Here is a 17,714-nt window from a genome sequence, read left to right on the forward strand (position 1 = left end):
TTCAAACCATCCAGAATATGAATCCACGAGCACAAGGTAGTGGCGATTGTCCCATTCGAATAAGTCTGTGGCTGTGATGGACCAGGGAAGATCAGGAATTTGGTGTAGTTTCAGGGGTTGTTTTTGTTGGTGAGGCTTTAGACTGTTGCAAATGCTGCATGATTTGACTTTGTTCTCAATGTCAGAGTTTATTGTCAGCCAGAATACGCTGTCCCTTGCTCTCCTTTTTGTAGACTCCATGCCTGGATGTCCCTTGTGTAGTTCCTGCAGATAGGTTTCATGTAGTGATGCTGGAACGATGGCTCTGTTGCCTTTCATAATGACATTGTTGTCGATGATTAGTTCATCGTGGTAGCTGAAGAATGGTTTTATTTCTATAGGCACACTACTTGCTTGTTTTGGCCACCCCTGCTGGATGTAGCGAGCAAGTGTCTGTAGGGTAGCGTCCTTCGAGGTGTGTTCGGTGAGCTCTTGTAGGCGTTTTGGTGAGATGAGCTGAAGTGACATTACCTCGAAGTCGCGCCCCTCTTCCTTTAGAGGTTGCTCATCCAGCGTTGGTGTGCGAGAGAGTGTGTCTGCGATGTAAAGGTGTTTGCCTTTCTTGTACACCAGAGTCAAGTTGAACTTTTGTAATCGTAGCATCATGCGCTGTAGCCGTGCCGGGACTGTGTGGAAAGGTTTGTTTTGGATTGTGACCAAAGGCTGATGGTCAGTTTCAATCACCACTGGCTTTCCGTAGATGTAGTCGTAAAACCTGTAACATGCGAACACTACAGCTAGTAACTCCTTCTCTATCTGAGCGTACCTTCTCTCCGTTGGAGTTAAAGTTCTTGATGCATATGCCACAGGTTTGTCGTCCTGAAGGCATGCAGCCCCCAGACCATGCTGGGAAGCGTCACATGTGAGAGTCACTGGCTTGTGCATGTCATAGTATTGAAGTACTGGTGGGCTAGTGAGGCATGCTTTAAGTTTGTTGAAAGCATCCTGCTGATGTTGAGTCCAGCTCCACACCACATCCTTGTGAAGCAACTGACGAAGTGGTGCCGACAGTTCACTTAAGTTTGGGATGAACTTGCCCAGGTAGTTGATCATTCCCAGGAAACGTTGGAGAGACGTCTTGTCCTCTGGTGGTGGCATTTCATTGATCGCGGAGATTTTAGTTGGATCTGCTTTTAGTCCTTCGTCAGTGAATATGTGTCCCACGTAGCTCACTTCTTTAAGTCTGAACTTGCACTTTTTTGGATTCAGTTTGAGTTTTACTTGTCTGGCTCGCTCCAGAACCTTTTTTAAATTTTTGTCATGCTCCTCTATTCCTTTGCCTCCCACTATGATGTCATCCACTATCACTGCGCATGGATATCCCATGAATATTTGTTCCATGGCTCTCTGGAAGACTTCAGAAGCGGTGTTGATGCCAAAGGGCATCCTCAGGAATTTGAATCTGCCGAAAGGTGTTGCAAACGTAGTGAGAAGAGATGAGGCAGGATCTAGTTTGATTTGCCAGAAGGAGCTCTTTGCATCCAGAACTGAGAAGATGGTTGCTCCCGACATCTGAGCAGCTACTTCCTCCACAGTTCGCATGGGATGGTGAGGTCGCATTAGTGCCTTGTTCAGATCCCTTGGATCAATGCAGATACGAACATCATCTGTATTCTTTTTGTGTGTTGCGACCATGTTAGATACCCATTCCGTGGGCTCCTCCACTGGTTCAATTACTCCCAGGGCCTGCATTCTTTGAAGTTCCTCTTTAACTCTTTTCTGCATAGGAACAGGAACGCGTCTTGGAGGGTTGACGACAGGTGACACGTTTGGAGTGAGTTTCATTGAGTAAGTTATAGGTAAGTCACCGACTTCATCTTTAAACAGGTCTGTGTATTCATGAAACACTTTCTGCGCTAGTGTCTCATCCTGATCTGTGTCAACTTGGTAGACTTCCTTGCTGAAACTAACCAGTTTCATTCGCACGCTGTCCTTTAATCCGATGATGGGTTGCACATCGTGTTTTACAACTTGGAATTGCAGGTCATATAACTGTCCAGCTAGCTTGCACTTGAGAGTAACTGTGCCTGTGGTCTTGATCTTCGTGCCTCCGAAAGCAACAAGATTTACCTGTTTTTGTGACTTGAATAGGGTTTCGTTGTTGCCGATCTTTCTGTAAGTGTCTAGTGAGATTACGTTACATTTTGCCCCAGTGTCTACTTTTAGTTTGAGGGCCTTATCAGAAACTTTGACTGTGCAGTATCCTTCTTTGTTGTGATTGTTCTCACCCTCCATTGTTAGGTGCTCAATGCAAAATGTCTCATCACTGTCTGGGTCAGCATCCTCTGAAATTTGGTTCACTTGTTTGCCTCTGTGATGTGGTTTTGCTGATCTGCATTGTTTTTTGTAATGATTGTATTTTTTGCAGACGTGACACTGTTGTCCGAAAGCAGGACATTGCTCCCTTTTGGCTGGATGCGAACCGCCACAGTTTCTGCAATTTTGAATGTTCGTTAGAGGTTTATTTATTTTCCTTTTGAACTTGCCATGTTTAATCTGTACAGTGTCCACACTAGCAGATGTAATATGCTTTGGTGTAGAGAGGGCTTTGCTATGTTGATCTGTGAGCTCGCTTATTTGGCATATACGCACCGCCTTGGCAAGAGTGAGTTCCGTCTCTTTAAGAAGGGAACGTCTGACGCTGTCACTGGTTATACCACATACTAATCTGTCTCTGATTAACTCGTCTTGTAGTGCACCAAAGCTGCAGGTTCTGGCCATGTTCTTTAACGTGCTCACGTATGCTTCAATGGTTTCACCGGGTTTCTGTTGTCTTTTGTTAAAGTTATGCCTCTCCATTATGACATTGGTCTCTGGGTTGCAGATTTCCCTGAATTTTCTCTTTAGGCATGCGGGGTCTTCCCTCGATTCCGCGGCGACTTCTACTATGCCTTCAGCTGATATGACTGCGGGGGCATACGTGAATGATCGCTCTCTTTCAATGGCCTCTGGTCCCGCCAGATTGAGGAGTATATAGGCCTTAGTCTTAGCATTTTTGTCACTGTGGGCAGCGGCGATAAAGATGTCATATTCGCGCTCGAACTTACGCCAGTTTTCAGCGACGTTGCCGTCAAAGATGAGAGGATCTGGGCGCCGGAATCCGTCCGCCATGTTGTGCGGTGATTGCTTTTTTCGTCGTCCTTACCGGCTCCGCTTTTCTTCTTGGACTGTGCAGGCTTTCTAATATATCCCACTTCTGACACCATGTAGGTTTTGCTTATAATAACCAGTCCGCTGTAACTGTATGCCAGGCGTTTATTATCAGCCAACATGAACGTCCGTACACTCGTTTTTAGGAAGTACACATAACATCTAGAGAGAACCACAGCGACACCTGCTGAAACTCTCCGTAACGGCAGCAACAGGAGGCAGTATGGACAAACATAACATTGCTGTTATCTACAGCTTTCAAAAGTTAGTTCTGAATATTATGTCACTTATTTATGTGCAAATGTTTAATAATGAAGAACATTAAAACATTACTGTTGGCCACATGCCGGCAAAGTTATGTGACATTAGCGATGTTTGTACTTTTAGCGTTTACTTTGTTTTAAAGCCTATACTTTATACGCCGTTCGATAGTTGACCTTAATCTTACAGAGAATCTGACGATTTTGTGGATAATTAAAGTCAGTCATATATCCACAAACACAACAAGCTGAAAGTCAGTGAATGCTGCTCAGTTTGCGGTCCTGAATATCACGGCACAAGCAGGATTCACTACACTGTTAATGTTAGCTATGTTATATTGCTGCCTCTGTTCGGTGGTGTCGAGCCAAACGGACTTTAACGTGTGTTTGAACGAGCTGACGGTTTACTCGTTAAGCTGAAAGATATATATATATATATAAACCAACACCCAGCACGCCCCTGCGGGCGGTTTATCCTTCAAGCTCGGGTCCTCTACCAGAGGCCTGGGAGCTTGAGGGTCCTGCGCAGTATCTTAGCTGTTCCCAGGACTGCGCTCTTCTGGACAGAGATCTCCGATGTTATTCCCGGGATCTGCTGGAGCCACTCGCCTAGCTTGGGAGTCACCGCACCTAGTGCTCCGATTACCACGGGGACCACCGTTACCTTCACCCTCCACATCCTCTCGAATTCTTCTCTGAGCCCTTGGTATTTCTCCAGCTTCTCGTGTTCCTTCTTCCTGATATTGCTGTCATTCGGAACCGCTATATCGATCACTACGGCCGTCTTCTTCTGTTTGTCTACCACCACTATGTCCGGTTGGTTAGCCACCACCATTTTGTCCGTCTGTATCTGGAAGTCCCACAGGATCTTAGCTCGGTCATTCTCCACCACCCTTGGGGGCATCTCCCATTTTGACCTCGGGACTTCCAGGTTATACTCGGCACAGATGTTCCTGTACACTATGCCGGCCACTTGGTTATGGCGTTCCATGTATGCCTTGCCTGCTAGCATCTTGCACCCTGCTGTTATGTGCTGGATTGTCTCTGGGGCATCTTTACACAGCCTGCACTTGGGGTCTTGCCTGGTGTGATAGACCCCAGCCTCCATGGATCTTGTACTCAGAGCTTGTTCTTGTGCTGCCATGATTAGTGCCTCTGTGCTGTCTTTCAGTCCAACTTTGTCCAGCCACTGGTAGGATTTCTGGATATCAGCCACTGTGGTGCTGACACTCACCAGTCCCCGGCCCCCTTCCTTCCGCTTAGCGTACAGCCTCAGGGTGCTGGACTTGGGGTGAAACCCTCCATGCATGGTAAGGAGCTTTCTTGTCTTTATGTCAGTGGCTTCTATCTCCTCCTTTGGCCAGCCTATTACCCCAGCAGGGTACCTGATCACGGGCAGGGCGTACGTGTTGATGGCCCGGATCTTGTTTTTACCATTCAGCTGACTCCTCAGGACTTGCCTGACCCTCTGCAGGTACTTGGTGGTTGCAGCTTTTCTAGCGGCCTCTTCATGTTTCCCATTCGCCTGCGGGATCCCCAGGTACTTGTAACTGTCCTCTATGTCTGCAATGTTGCCTTCTGGTAGTTCAATCCCCTCAGTTCTGACTACCTTCCCTCTCTTTGTTACCATCCGACTACACTTCTCCAGTCCGAACGACATTCCAATGTCATTGCTGTATAGCCTGGTAGTGTGGATCAGTGAATCGATGTCTCGTTCACTCTTGGCATACAGCTTGATGTCATCCATGTACAGGAGGTGGCTGACAACTGAATCAGAATCAGAATCAGAAACTTTATTGTCATTGTCATGAGAACAACGAAATTAAGAATGGTCCCCGATCATTGCATCATCCCTAGCAATATCAAAATATAAATAAAACAATAAAATTCAATAAATAAAATAGATAGAATACTTAAAATACTAATAAGATATAACAGTAAAACATTCACATACATTCCCACACACATGCTTCAGACCGTGCATAGATTAACACAAGAGTGGCGTGATGGACATTTTTTTGTAGTATTCAGATGTGTTATTGCAGTTGGATAACAGCTGTGTTTTGAGTCTATGCTCCGTTCCGTAGTCGGTATCCGTAGTCGGTATCCGTAGTCGGTATCCGTAGCCAGTCTTGTTAATGATCTCACTGAGGGGGTTCAGGCCTATGCAGAACAGCAGTGGGGACAGAGCATCTCCTTGGTAGATCCCGCACTTGATGGTGACTTGTGCTATGGGCTTGGAGTTGGCCTCTAGTGTTGTACGCCACATCCCCATTGAGTTCCTGATGAAGGCTCTTAGGGTCCCATTGATCTTGTACAATTCTAGGCATTCCAGTATCCAGCTGTGGGGCATTGAGTCATAGGCCTTCTTGTAATCAATCCAGGCAGTGCACAGGTTGGTCAGTCTGGTCTTGCAGTCTCGGCTGACTGTTCTGTCTACCAGTAGCTGGTGTTTTGCGCCTCTGGTATTCTTGCCAATTCCTTTCTGTGTCCCGCTCATGTATTGACCCATGTGCCTGTTCATCTTAGCCGATATGATGCCTGACAGGAGCTTCCATGTAGTACTGAGGCAGGTTATTGGTCGGTAGTTGGAGGGGACCGGTCCCTTCTTGGGGTCCTTGGGGATCAGGACCATCCGACCTTCGGTTAGCCATTCCGGATGTCTCTCGTTAACTAGCAGCTGGTTCATTTGTGCTGCCAGACGCTCGTGGAGTGCAGTCAGCTTCTTTAGCCAATAGGCGTGAACCATGTCGGGCCCTGGTGCTGTCCAACTCTTCATACTGGAGACCCTTTCTTGGATATCTGCCACTGTGATGGTTACTGGACCCTGTTCAGGGAGGTCGCTGTGGTCTGCCCTCAGATCCACTAGCCACTGAGCATTGCCGTTATGGGTTGTGTCCTTCTCCCATATGCTCTTCCAGTATTGCTCCGTCTCCAGTAGGGCTGAACGATTATGGAAAATAATCTAATTGCGATTTTTTTGCCCCAATATTGCGATTGCGATGCGATATGCGATTATTTTTTAAGGTCTTTGTCTTCTGTATTATTAAACAAAGACAAGCAATACATCATATAGTATGGGCAATACTATATTACATTAATTTTAAACTGTTCTTTCCTGGAAGACAGACCTCTGTTATGATGACATGAGGTGATGCATGAATTGATGACTGACATTTTTATTTAACTTCTTCAATCACAACAGTATATTTGAACATACACAATAGTTTATTTTTAGCTTACAAACATCTGAGCATAAAGTGCTGACAAGGAACCCTGGTGTAAACATTAAAATGAAAGTCAGTACAATGTGCAGATTACAGAAATATACATAAAAAAAATCAGTGGCTTTACCACACTCAGTTTTTCGACATCTGTGAACTACTAGACAGTCATTCAATTAAAAAATAATATTAAATAAATAAAACTAATAAATAAAAAATACACACATCTTACTGATCTCTGCAGTCAGTAACATTACACATAAAGTGCAAACATAATAGCAATTGTATAAACACACACACAAACACGCCTTTCAAATTTAAAGGCGTGAAATTGGACGGTCTAGTTCTGATTAGCGTCACCGCTGTCTCGGTGGAGTTTAATAAACTCGGCCGTCTGCTTCTTGCTATCTAAAATATAACCAGACACTGGTGTAAATTCTCGACTGTCTCATACTTCTGTTTAATAAGTTTTCTGTTTGACGTTTAGTCAGCTGTGTGAAAACCAAGGAGGAACCCACCCGGGGGATTAATAAAGTTTTATTTTATCTAATCTAATAACTTTAATCTCAGCCAAACCGATTTTTTCATACCGTATTTCTCACACTTACATGCTTCAGATCATGCAGTTTATAAATGATGATTTAATTTATTAAGGGAGACAAAGTTATCAAAGTTATTAAATCCATTTGGCTCCCTACTCTTTCCCTCCTAATCCTAATAACTGGTTGCACCACCCTTGGCAGCACAAACTGGAATCAAGCATTTGTAATAAGTGGCAATGAGTCTGAAATCACCTCGCATGTGGAGGAATTTGGCCCACTTTTCTGAATTATTTTCATTCAGCCACACTGGAGGGTTTTTGAGCATGATCGGCCTGTATTGCTTTTTTTTTTTGTTTGTTTGTTTGGGGTTTTTTGAGCCATTTGGACTTGCTAGTATGTTTCAGATCATTGTCCTGCTGCATAACCCAGGTGTGCTTGAGCTCCAGAGAATGAACTTTGTGATCTTCTGGATGAGTTGTTGATGGCTTCTGGGGTAATTTTGGTCAATTTCTGGATATTGGCTCTCGCCATGGTTCACTGGAGTCCCAAAGCTTTAGAAATAGTTTATAACCCTTTCCAAACTGATAGATGTCACTGACTTTATTTCCCAGCCATTTCTTCAGATTATGGCATGATAATGTCATAGTTTTGTTTAATCTTTCTGCCTGCTTCACTTTGTCAGACCAGTTATACTTTTAGCGATTCCCTGATTCAACAGGTTTGATAGTTATCACACTTGGATGTGGCTAGTGAAATTGAATACAGCTTTCCAACTAATGTTGTTAATTCATGATTTTACTTTTTCACATAAGGCCAAATAAGTTTGGTTTTTACATTAATAAATGAAATCCTCATTTAAAAATTGGATGTTGTATTTATTCTTTGTCTAATAATAAAATTGGTTTGATGATCTGAAACATTTAAGAGTGATAAATATGCCAAAAAAGAAATTAGGAAGAAGCAAGTACTTTTTCACAGCACTGCATAGCCTAGACCAGGTGTGTCAAACTCAAATACACAGTGGGCCAAAATTCAAAACTGGAACAAAGTCGCGAGCTAACGTTAATATTTATTGAAATATATTTATTCCTCCAGATATAAGAATGAATCTTTTCTTATGGACTCAAACACGTTTTGCTGAAAAACTGAATATGGAACAAGCAAAGCTTAATACTAAACAATATATATATTAGCTGTATAATACCAGTAGGCCAGCTCTAATAGTAATTTGGTGTGGCTTCGCGGGCCAAATGTAATTAGCCAGAGTTTGAAACCTATGGCCTAGACCCTAACATTAAAATTGCATGTAGTTTCTTATAAGCAGAGAGTAAATAAATACATTTTCAGTGGGCACCAGGGGGAGGGACAAGTGGGACAAGTGCAGCTGGAAGCGATAAACTTTACTGGAAGTATGGACTTAATTTTGGAAAAAGCTAGTAACACTACTGTAAGTTAGAAGCTATAAGTCATGTTGACCAGGGTCTATTTTTGAAAATTGTCCGCCTCTGTTTCTTACATTTGCAGAGCTTGAACTTCTTTTCTGTAAAAAGAAAATTGATAAATAGTTTCATGAACGTGTTTAGCAGGGTCAAAACATAAATGAATGACATATAAACAATGCACAGAATGAAGTATCAGCAAATGTGTCTACTTTCATAATTAGACACTGTGACATGAGTACCTTCATCGACCTGATGCCCACGGTTTCTTTGGTTTCCTGGAACACAGCACAGAATGACTGTAATGTTACTAAACAATTAAAAAGATGACTGTAAAAAGACAAGTATAAAAACTGCTTGTATCACCTACAACATGCAACGACACCTCTGCATTGAATTCTCAGAGCTTTATTTTAAACCATGTACCAATTATGCCAATCTGAAAAATTGGTGCTTTTGAAATATTTAATCTCAACTAAAATAACCTTCTCTACGTCTTGTAGAGGTTTTCCAGACACCGCGCTTCTAAAAGATTCTCAGATGTAAATGCAATAGTCACTCCCTGAGTTGTGACTCATGCTCTGTCCTGTATAAACTGAAGAAGTATTGTGCAATACTCAAGCGTATTTATTTTCAAAAATAAAAGCCTAACTCCAGACTACAAGTCTCTGCAAAAATGTGAAACCATGAAAGAAAACAAGACAAGAAACAAAGTTTGTAACGCTCACAATTTGAGTTACAGGTTAGAGTTATGTCTTCAAGTAACTATGTCACTTCTTTCAAAAGAAATGTTTAGATATGACACCACAGTTTTTCCCAATTTTACTCTATTAAGGAATAATGAAAAAAAAATATGGACTGAAAAAGAAAACATTAAAACAGGAGTCTCTTTACATCCAAAAAGTGTACATAGCTTATTTAAGATACCTGTGTTAGAGCATCTCTCCTGGAAATAACCAGAGCGCCATAGGTCTGAGCTAGAAGACTGATGTAGACACAAGCAGACAGTAGCAGGACTCTCCACACCACAGGCATGTCTGGGAATGCAACAGCCTTTCCCGTGGCTGAAAACAAATGTGGAAGGAATTCTTAGCATTTGAGGAGTTTGTTCCTTCAGTGAGACTCCACCCACACTATGGTTGAAAAAGAGGAGGGTTACTCTGCTCCCACAACTGTTTACTAGAATATTGTCCTGTAAATTAGTGTGTGTGACTTCCTTAAAATAGTGTGTGCCAGGGACATTGGGAACACAAGGAAGCGAGTTAAAATTATCCAGTTCCAACTTGCCTATCCAGTGCCTGACTTGTGTGTGGGTGTGAAATTCATATTCTTTACGAAACTTTTACTTTTACAATACTTACTCACAGTTGTCTATTAAATATGGAAATATGACTCATGAAAAAAAGAAAGTAAATGTCAATAGCATGATGCTTGATAACAGCAAACATTTTAACCATGATTTTTAAGAAACTGCGGTTTTCACTTTTTAAGAATCATACGATTTTTCATATGTTTTCATATTGTGAAAAATCCTGTAAAACAAACTAAACTATAACTTTGATTTGGCGCTATATTAATAAAATTTGCTTGTTTTGAATTATGGGAGAGTTCAGGTAGAAGAAGGTGGAGGAATTATACTCTTAAAGTTATTTACAACAGACAGGCGGTTACATCAGAAAGTCATTTACAATGAAATGCATTCCCCACTTCTGTGTAATCCTTTATTGTAAATGTAAATGTTATTATGAAGTGATCAGACAAAAGAGGGTTTTCAGAGAATACTGTTATGTTCAATGTCTATGCCATATGTCAGAACAAGATCTTGAGTGTGATTACAGTGATGGGTGGGTTCTTTTACATTTTGCGGGAAGACAATTGATTCTAATAATAGGTTACATACATTTTTGAGGTTGTCATTTTTAGCATCTATTTAGGGAAATAAAATAAAAGAGGCCTATAAACCAGATAAAATATGATTAAATCCATTTGCAATCTGAAGAAAAACAAAATAAGAAAGAGTAATAAATATTGAAAAACAAGGCAATAAAGCAATAAAGATCCAGCTTGAAGATAGAAATTGAGTATAGATAACTCTATCTGAACTGTATATGGTGTACTTACCAAAATATTTGTAATACCATGAATACGACGCCCTGGGCGAATCATCATAATCATATTCTTGAACAGGGAGAATAAAATCCAAATCAACACGAATACAACAAATTGACTTTGTCCCATAAATCTTTTTTGTGATTTATCGTTGAAAAAAAAAAAATCACTTACTCATTTTTTCAGCCTGCTGTCTTTGCTCTGTGAGAAAAAACAGACAGATAACAGTTTTAAACTGGAGCTCCAGCTTCTGCTTTTATACTTCACTAAAGGGGAATAATATGTGGAAAATGTAAACTCAGTCACCAGTTCTCTTTATGAATGAGCTGCAGCCATGCTTTGCTTTTGTGGTAAAGCTTGACTGCAGCCATTTCAAAGTGACACTTGACAAACACACACACACACACACACACACACACACACACACAGACCCCTCCGATTCATCAGTCAATATAGTTTTTGTCTCTTTAAGAAAAGCCAGTCCAGTGTTTTACATTTTTAAACTCTGTTTTCTCCAGGTACCTTCAGTCAGCTTGTCAGCAATAAGAGGGCTGCTTGTCGAGTCTTCGGTTTCGGGCTTGGTAACAACCATGGATGTGAGAGGGGTGACAAAGCTGTACTGCAGGGACATATCCAGGGCCTTGGCTGTTGTGTTGGCTTTCTCATCTGGTGTACCGCTCTTGCTGCCAGAAGGAAAATATATGTATTACTACAGGGAAATCTATAAAAGAACATCAAATGATTAAAATGAGCGTCCTGGTAAAAGAACAAGTGTCATCAAAGACTATATATCATACCATATTTCTTATTAGAACAATGTGCCTTAGCAGCCAAACTGAACTGATTTAAACTGACCTCTTGTCCAGTAACTGCTGGATAGTGAGGTAGGCCCACAACCGCTCGGTAAAATCTCCAAAGATGTACTCCTCGTCTGGGTAAAAAACATCCCAGTCTGCGGCACTCACTTGACCCTGGACTCTGAAGTCTTCTTCGAGCTTCAGGAGAAACAAAAGATAAAATCCATATGAACCAGAGTAAAACAAATAAATATAGGCTATGTCTACTCAATGTCTCAATGTTTCTGCCATTTCTTTTGTTTTTCTTTTTTTCCTCACCCCCTGTCCAACCACTTCCACCAGGAAGTTGTCAAGGTTGTCGTCAATTAAATGGCCAGCCACAACAATCTCTGTGCCATTAAACAAGTAGCTAAAGTGGCTGGTGGTCAGAGAATCCACTGCATTGTCAGGATAGTGCATGTCCACCTCTAAAAGTAGAGGGCTGGCCACTTCGTCATAGAAACCCTGAAATAAAAGCATACACACACTTTATCACTTTTGCTTATTCCAATTTTCTGTTATAAATTTAGCATGAAATATTGACTACATAATTCATAGGAATATGGCATAACTGCAGTGCTTTAAATGAAGATGTACCAAACATAAAATCAAAGAAAAAATGACAATGTTTGTCTGGCGCCAGAAATCGAACCCACAGAAGGGGGGCCTGAAAGCAGAAGGTTCAGCCTCCCATTCTACTTTAAAATAACCTAGGAACCACAAGTAAGAGAGCTCTAAGTGCCCTACTGAGGTGCTAAATTACTATGAGGTCTCTAAGAGAAGGCGGGGCCTGAGTATTTAAGAGCTTGTATGTGATGTAACAGGGAGCCAATAAAGAGAAGCCAGTCCCAGAGAAATATACTCTCTCTTTTTAGTCAGTACTCTCACTGCAACATTTTGGATCAACTGAAGTCTTTTAGAGAATTTTTTAGAAGTTAGAAATGCATGAACTAGTTTTTCAACATTATTCTGAAACAGGATTTTTGAAATTTCAGAATCGGAATCAGAATGGGGTTTATTGCCAAATGTTGAGCAGGTTTACAACGGTGCTGCGGTGCTTCAGTGCAAACATGCTGTCATAAATAGCACTTAAATAGACATGGAAAAAAATAAAAGTAGGGATAAGAATTAAAAGTGCTACGTGGAAAGATATGTGCAAGAGATATACATGAGATATATACATGAGAATAAGAATTAAGAGTGCTACGTTGAAAGATATATACATGAGTGCAGGTGGTGATCAGTGCCAAACATAGAATGATGCAGTGACACAGCGTAGGGTCATGTGTTAGTGGCGGGTACAGTCATATGGTTATTGTTCATGTGTCCAACAGCAGAGGGGAAGAAACTGTTCTTATGGCGAGAGGTTCTGGTGCGAATGGACCGGAGCCTCCTGCCTGAGGGGAGCAGGTCAAACAGACTGTGTCCAGGGTGAGAAGGGTCAGCTGAGATCCGAGCTGCACGCCGCAATGTCCTGGAGGTGTACAGGTTCTGCAAAGATGGGAGTCTGCAGCTAATCACCTTCTCAGCAGAGCGCACAACACGCTGCAGTCTCTGTTTGTCCCTGATAGTGGCTCCAGCGTACCACACGGTGATGGAGGAGGTGAGGATGGACTCGATGATTGCAGTGTAGAACTGCATCATCGTCCGTGTTGGCAGGTTGAATTTCTTCAGCTGCCTCAGGAAGTACATCCTCTGCTGGGCTTTCTTGATGACGGAGGTGATGGTGGGCTCCCACTTCAGGTCCTGGGTGATGGTGGTACCCAGGAAGCGGAATGAGTCCACAGAGGTGATGGGGGTGTCAGTCAGGATGATGGGGGGGAGTGGGGCTGTGTGCTTCCTGAAGTCCACAATAATCTCCACTGTCTTCTGGGCATTCAGCACCAGGTTGTTGTGGCTGCACCAGGACACCAGACGTTCAACCTCCCTCCTGTAGGCAGACTCGTCCCCGTCCGAGATGAGTCCAATAACGGTGGTGTCATCTGCAAACTTGATTAGCTTGACAGACTGGTGGGTGGAGGTGCAGCAGTTGGTGTACAGGGAGAAGAGCAGAGGAGAAAGAACACAGCCCTGAGGGGAGCCGGTGCTGATGGTCCGGGAGTCCGAGACATTCTTTCCCAGCCTCACATGCTGCTTCCTGTCCGTCAGGAAGTCAGTGATCCACCGGCAGATGGGATCAGGCACATTCATCTGGGAAAGCTTGTCTCGGAGATGGTCTGGAAGGATGGTGTTGAAGGCAGAGCTGAAGTCCACAAACAGGATCCTGGCGTAGGTTCCTGGGGAGTCCAGATGCTGCAGGATGAAGTGTAGGGCCATGTTGATGGCGTCGTCTACAGACCTGTTGGCTCTATATGCAAACTGCAGGGGGTCCAGGAGGGGGGCCGTGAGGGTCCTGAGATGGGAGAGAACTAGGCGCTCAAAAGACTTCATGACCACAGATGTCAGAGCCACGGGTCTGTAGTCATTTAGTCCAGTGATCCTAGGTTTCTTGGGGACAGGGATTATGGTGGAGGACTTGAAGCAGGCAGGCACATGACATGCCTGCAGTGAGGAGTTGAAAATGCCAGAAAACACTGGGGCCAGCTCGTTTGCACAGTGTCTGAGGGTGGCAGGAGACACACCGTCTGGGCCGGGAGCTTTCCGAGCATTCAGGTTCTTAAACTGCTTCCTCACATCTGCTTCATGAATATGAAGAGTTGTGGTGGGAGGAGGTGGTGTGAAATCCTCTTTTGTGTGGGGTGAGGAGGGGGGTGTTGTAGGTGAACGGTTTGAAGGTGGTGATGGCTCTATGTAGGGGGGAGAGGTGGGGGAATTAGTGTACAAAGTGTCTCTATTGTTGGGGCCGTTGGAGGTGTGAAGGCTACCTGATGGCTCGTCAAAACGGCAGTAGAAGTCGTTAAGGGTGTTGGCTAAGAGCAAGTCATCAGTGGAGTGGGGGGTTTTAGGCTTGTAGTTTGTGATATTCCTAAAACCTTTCCACACAGAGGCCGAGTCATTCTCTGAGATCTGCTGCTGCATTTTCTCAGAGTGCTGATGTTTAGCAATGTCCACTTCTTTAGTGAACCTGTACTTGGCCTCTCTGTAGCAGTCCCTGTCTCCGCTTCTGAACGCCTTTCTCTTTTCCAGCCACAGCTTTTTGAGTTTAGGAGTAAACCAGGGTTTGTCATTGTTATAACTCACCCTGGCACAATGCTGTCCTCACAGAAGTGGATATAGGAGGTGACAGTGTCCGTAAACTCGTCCAAGGACCCCAAAGCGCTTTACATATCCAGTCATCCACACATTCACACACTGGTGATGGCAAGCTACATTGTAGCCACAGCCACCCTGGGGCGCACTGACAGAGGCGAGGCTGCCAGACACTGGCGCCACCGGGCCCTCTGACCACCACCAGTAGGCAACGGGTGAAGTGTCTTGCCCAAGGACACAACGACCGAGACTGGCCAAGCCGGGGCTCGAACCGGCAACCTTCCGATTACAAGGCGAACGCCCAACTCTTGAGCCACGATCGCCCCCAAGAAGACTGTTTACTTAGCCTAGCAGGGCGAAGGACACTGTCTCAGCTGAACTCTGGACACGCACACACATACATATACACTGATATGCACACACTCATCCCTCCTCTCTTTCCAAACGCCTTCGATGCTTGTTCCCTCCTGGGAACACGGCGGATCTGAATGGTAGCGCTGGGCAGTGTGGAGATACAGAAATTCTTTTATTGCTGCCATATAATCTGCATCATTATAATTGCATTAATAACATTCTTTACAGCATTATTTCATGTAATAATATTTCTCACAGTATTGATACTGCATTACATTTGTTTATTGAAGATGTCCATTTGAGGATCCTTCCATTATGTTAACTTTTATTACAAGTACGGTTAGACGTATTTTATACACATTGCATATCTGTGCTTATTTTGAGTTGATGTTCAGTTCATTAAGGGTCTTAAGCTTCACTGGCGTGACTGTCCAGGTGATACATGCTGAGGGAAACTAGAACATAGAAGGATAACTGCAATGCATGCTTACAGTACATATAATACATATAATCTAGGAATGTGTCCGGCCTGAGGCCTCAACTCATTTGGTGTCTTACTATATTTTATTCTACTTGGTAATAGATGATCAGAGTCAATAATTAGCCTCAGAGACCCTGAGGGCTTGAAGTTTATTACCTTGTATGGAAGGTATTATAGAAAAGAGAAGTTCTATGTCTGCTTATAGCTATTAAAGATGTACGATTAACTGTGACTAATGTCTGGAGCCTATTTTAATCTGTCATTGACGCCATGGGGGGGGCGTGTACCCCACTGCTTTATAAGTAGCCAAAACATGCATTTTGGTCAGAAGACATATGTTGATGTTTTCTCCGGGCTGTTAATAAACTCATCGGTTGATTGCACTTTTCTGGGGCCTCCGTGGTTTGTGACACTGCTCTACATTGATTGATTTCGCGACAGCAGGATGGCTGCTGCGTTTGCTTCGGATTACTCCTCACCCCCCACCCGACCCTGTGGCTTGTCACGTGTTCCATAATGTTGTGCTGTGGACATTTGTGCTTTTTTTCCCCAATTCAATTCAATTTTATTTATATAGCGCCAAATCACAACAAAAGTCGCCTCAAGCCGCTTCATAGATACAGAGAAAAACCCAACAATCATATGACCCCCTATGAGCAAGCACTTTGGCAACAGTGGGAAGGAAAAACTCCCTTTTAACAGGAAGAAACCTCCGGCAGAACCAGGCTCAGGGAGGGGCGGCCATCTGCTGCGACCGGTTGGGGTGAGAGAAGGAAGACAGGATAAAAGACATGCTGTGGAAGAGAGACAGAGGTTAATAACAGATATGATTCAATGCAGAGAGGTCTATTAACACATAGTGAGTGAGAAAGGTGACTGGAAAGGAAAAACTCAATGCATCATGGGAATCCCCTGGCAGCCTACGTCTATTGCAGCATAACTAAAGGAGGATTCAGGGTCACCTGGTCCAGCCCTAACTATATGCTTTAGCAAAAAGGAAAGTTTTAAGCCTAATCTTAAAAGTAGAGATAGTGTCTGTCTCCCGAATCCAAACTGGAAGCTGGTTCCACAGAAGAGGGGCCTGAAATCTGAAGGTTCTCCCTCCCATTCTACTTTTAAATACTCTAGGAACAACAAGTAGGCCTGCAGAGCGAGAGCGAAGTGCTCTAATAGGGTGATATGGTACTACAAGATCATTAAGATAAGATGGGGCCTGATTATTTAAGACCTTGTATGTGAGGAGCAGGATTTTGAATTCTGGATTTAACAGGAAGCCAAAACAGGAGAAATCTGCTCTCTCTTTCTAGTCCCTGTCAGGACTCTTGCTGCAGCATTTTGGATTAACTGAAGGCTTTTCAGCGAGTTTTTTGGACATCCTGATAATAATGAATTGCAGTAGTCCAGCCTGGAAGTAATAAATGCATGAACTAGTTTTTCAGCGTCACTCTGAGACAGGATATTTCTAATTTTAGAGATGTTGCGCAAATGAAAGAATGCAGTCTTACATATTTGTTTAATATGTGCGTTGAAGGACATATCCTGGTCAAAAGTGACTCCAAGGTTCCTCACAGCGTTACTGGAGGCCACGGTAATGCCATCCAGAGTAAGAATCTGGTTAGATACCATATTTCTAAGCTTTTCAGGGCCGAGTACAATAACCTCAGTTTTATCTGAATTAAGAAGCAGAAAGTTAGCAGCCATCCAGGTCTTTATGTCTTTAAGACATTCCTGCAGTTTAACTAATTGGTGTGTGTTATCTGGCTTCATGGACAGATAGAGCTGGGTGTCATCTGCATAGCAGTGAAAATGTATGCTATGTCTTCTAATGATACTGCCTAAGGGAAGCATGTATAATGTAAACAGAATTGGTCCTAGCACTGAACCCTGTGGAACTCCTCAGTGTGTGAAGAGGACTCTCCATTTACATGTACAAATTGGAGTCTATTAGATAGATATGATACAAACCACTGCAGTGCAGTACCTGTAATACCTACAGCATGTTCTAATCGCTCTAATAGGATATTATGGTCGACAGTATCGAATGCTGCACTAAGGTCTAGCAGGACAAGCACAGAGATGAGTCCACTGTCA

General features: G+C 43.2%; 1 protein-coding gene across 2 annotated transcripts in view; it reads right to left on the reverse strand.

Annotated features, from left to right (window-relative positions):
- LOC146709041 (inter-alpha-trypsin inhibitor heavy chain H3-like) overlaps positions 1-17,714 on the reverse strand; it is a 40,197-nt gene that overhangs the window by 8,658 nt on the left and 13,825 nt on the right. The window contains exons 15-22 of one of the 2 annotated variants that reach the window (XM_085456004.1): positions 11,879-12,064; positions 11,619-11,758; positions 11,286-11,446; positions 10,938-10,964; positions 10,776-10,832; positions 9,582-9,718; positions 8,897-8,932; positions 6,611-8,755 (exon numbers count right to left, since the gene is read on the reverse strand). In XM_085456004.1, the coding sequence (XP_085312130.1) occupies positions 8,675-8,755; positions 8,897-8,932; positions 9,582-9,718; positions 10,776-10,832; positions 10,938-10,964; positions 11,286-11,446; positions 11,619-11,758; positions 11,879-12,064 (825 nt within the window). In that variant the 3' untranslated portion in view covers positions 6,611-8,674. Of the gene's footprint in view, positions 1-6,610; positions 8,756-8,896; positions 8,933-9,581; positions 9,719-10,775; positions 10,833-10,937; positions 10,965-11,285; positions 11,447-11,618; positions 11,759-11,878; positions 12,065-17,714 lie in introns of those variants that run through there. The other variant, XM_085456005.1, reaches the window with a different exon arrangement.

The sequence above is a fragment of the Copadichromis virginalis genome, linkage group LG5 (assembly GCF_057382275.1).
Source record: "Copadichromis virginalis isolate Kocher_CV1m ecotype Utaka linkage group LG5, C_Virginalis_male_GT1.1, whole genome shotgun sequence".
Taxonomy (NCBI): Eukaryota; Metazoa; Chordata; class Actinopteri; order Cichliformes; family Cichlidae; genus Copadichromis; species Copadichromis virginalis.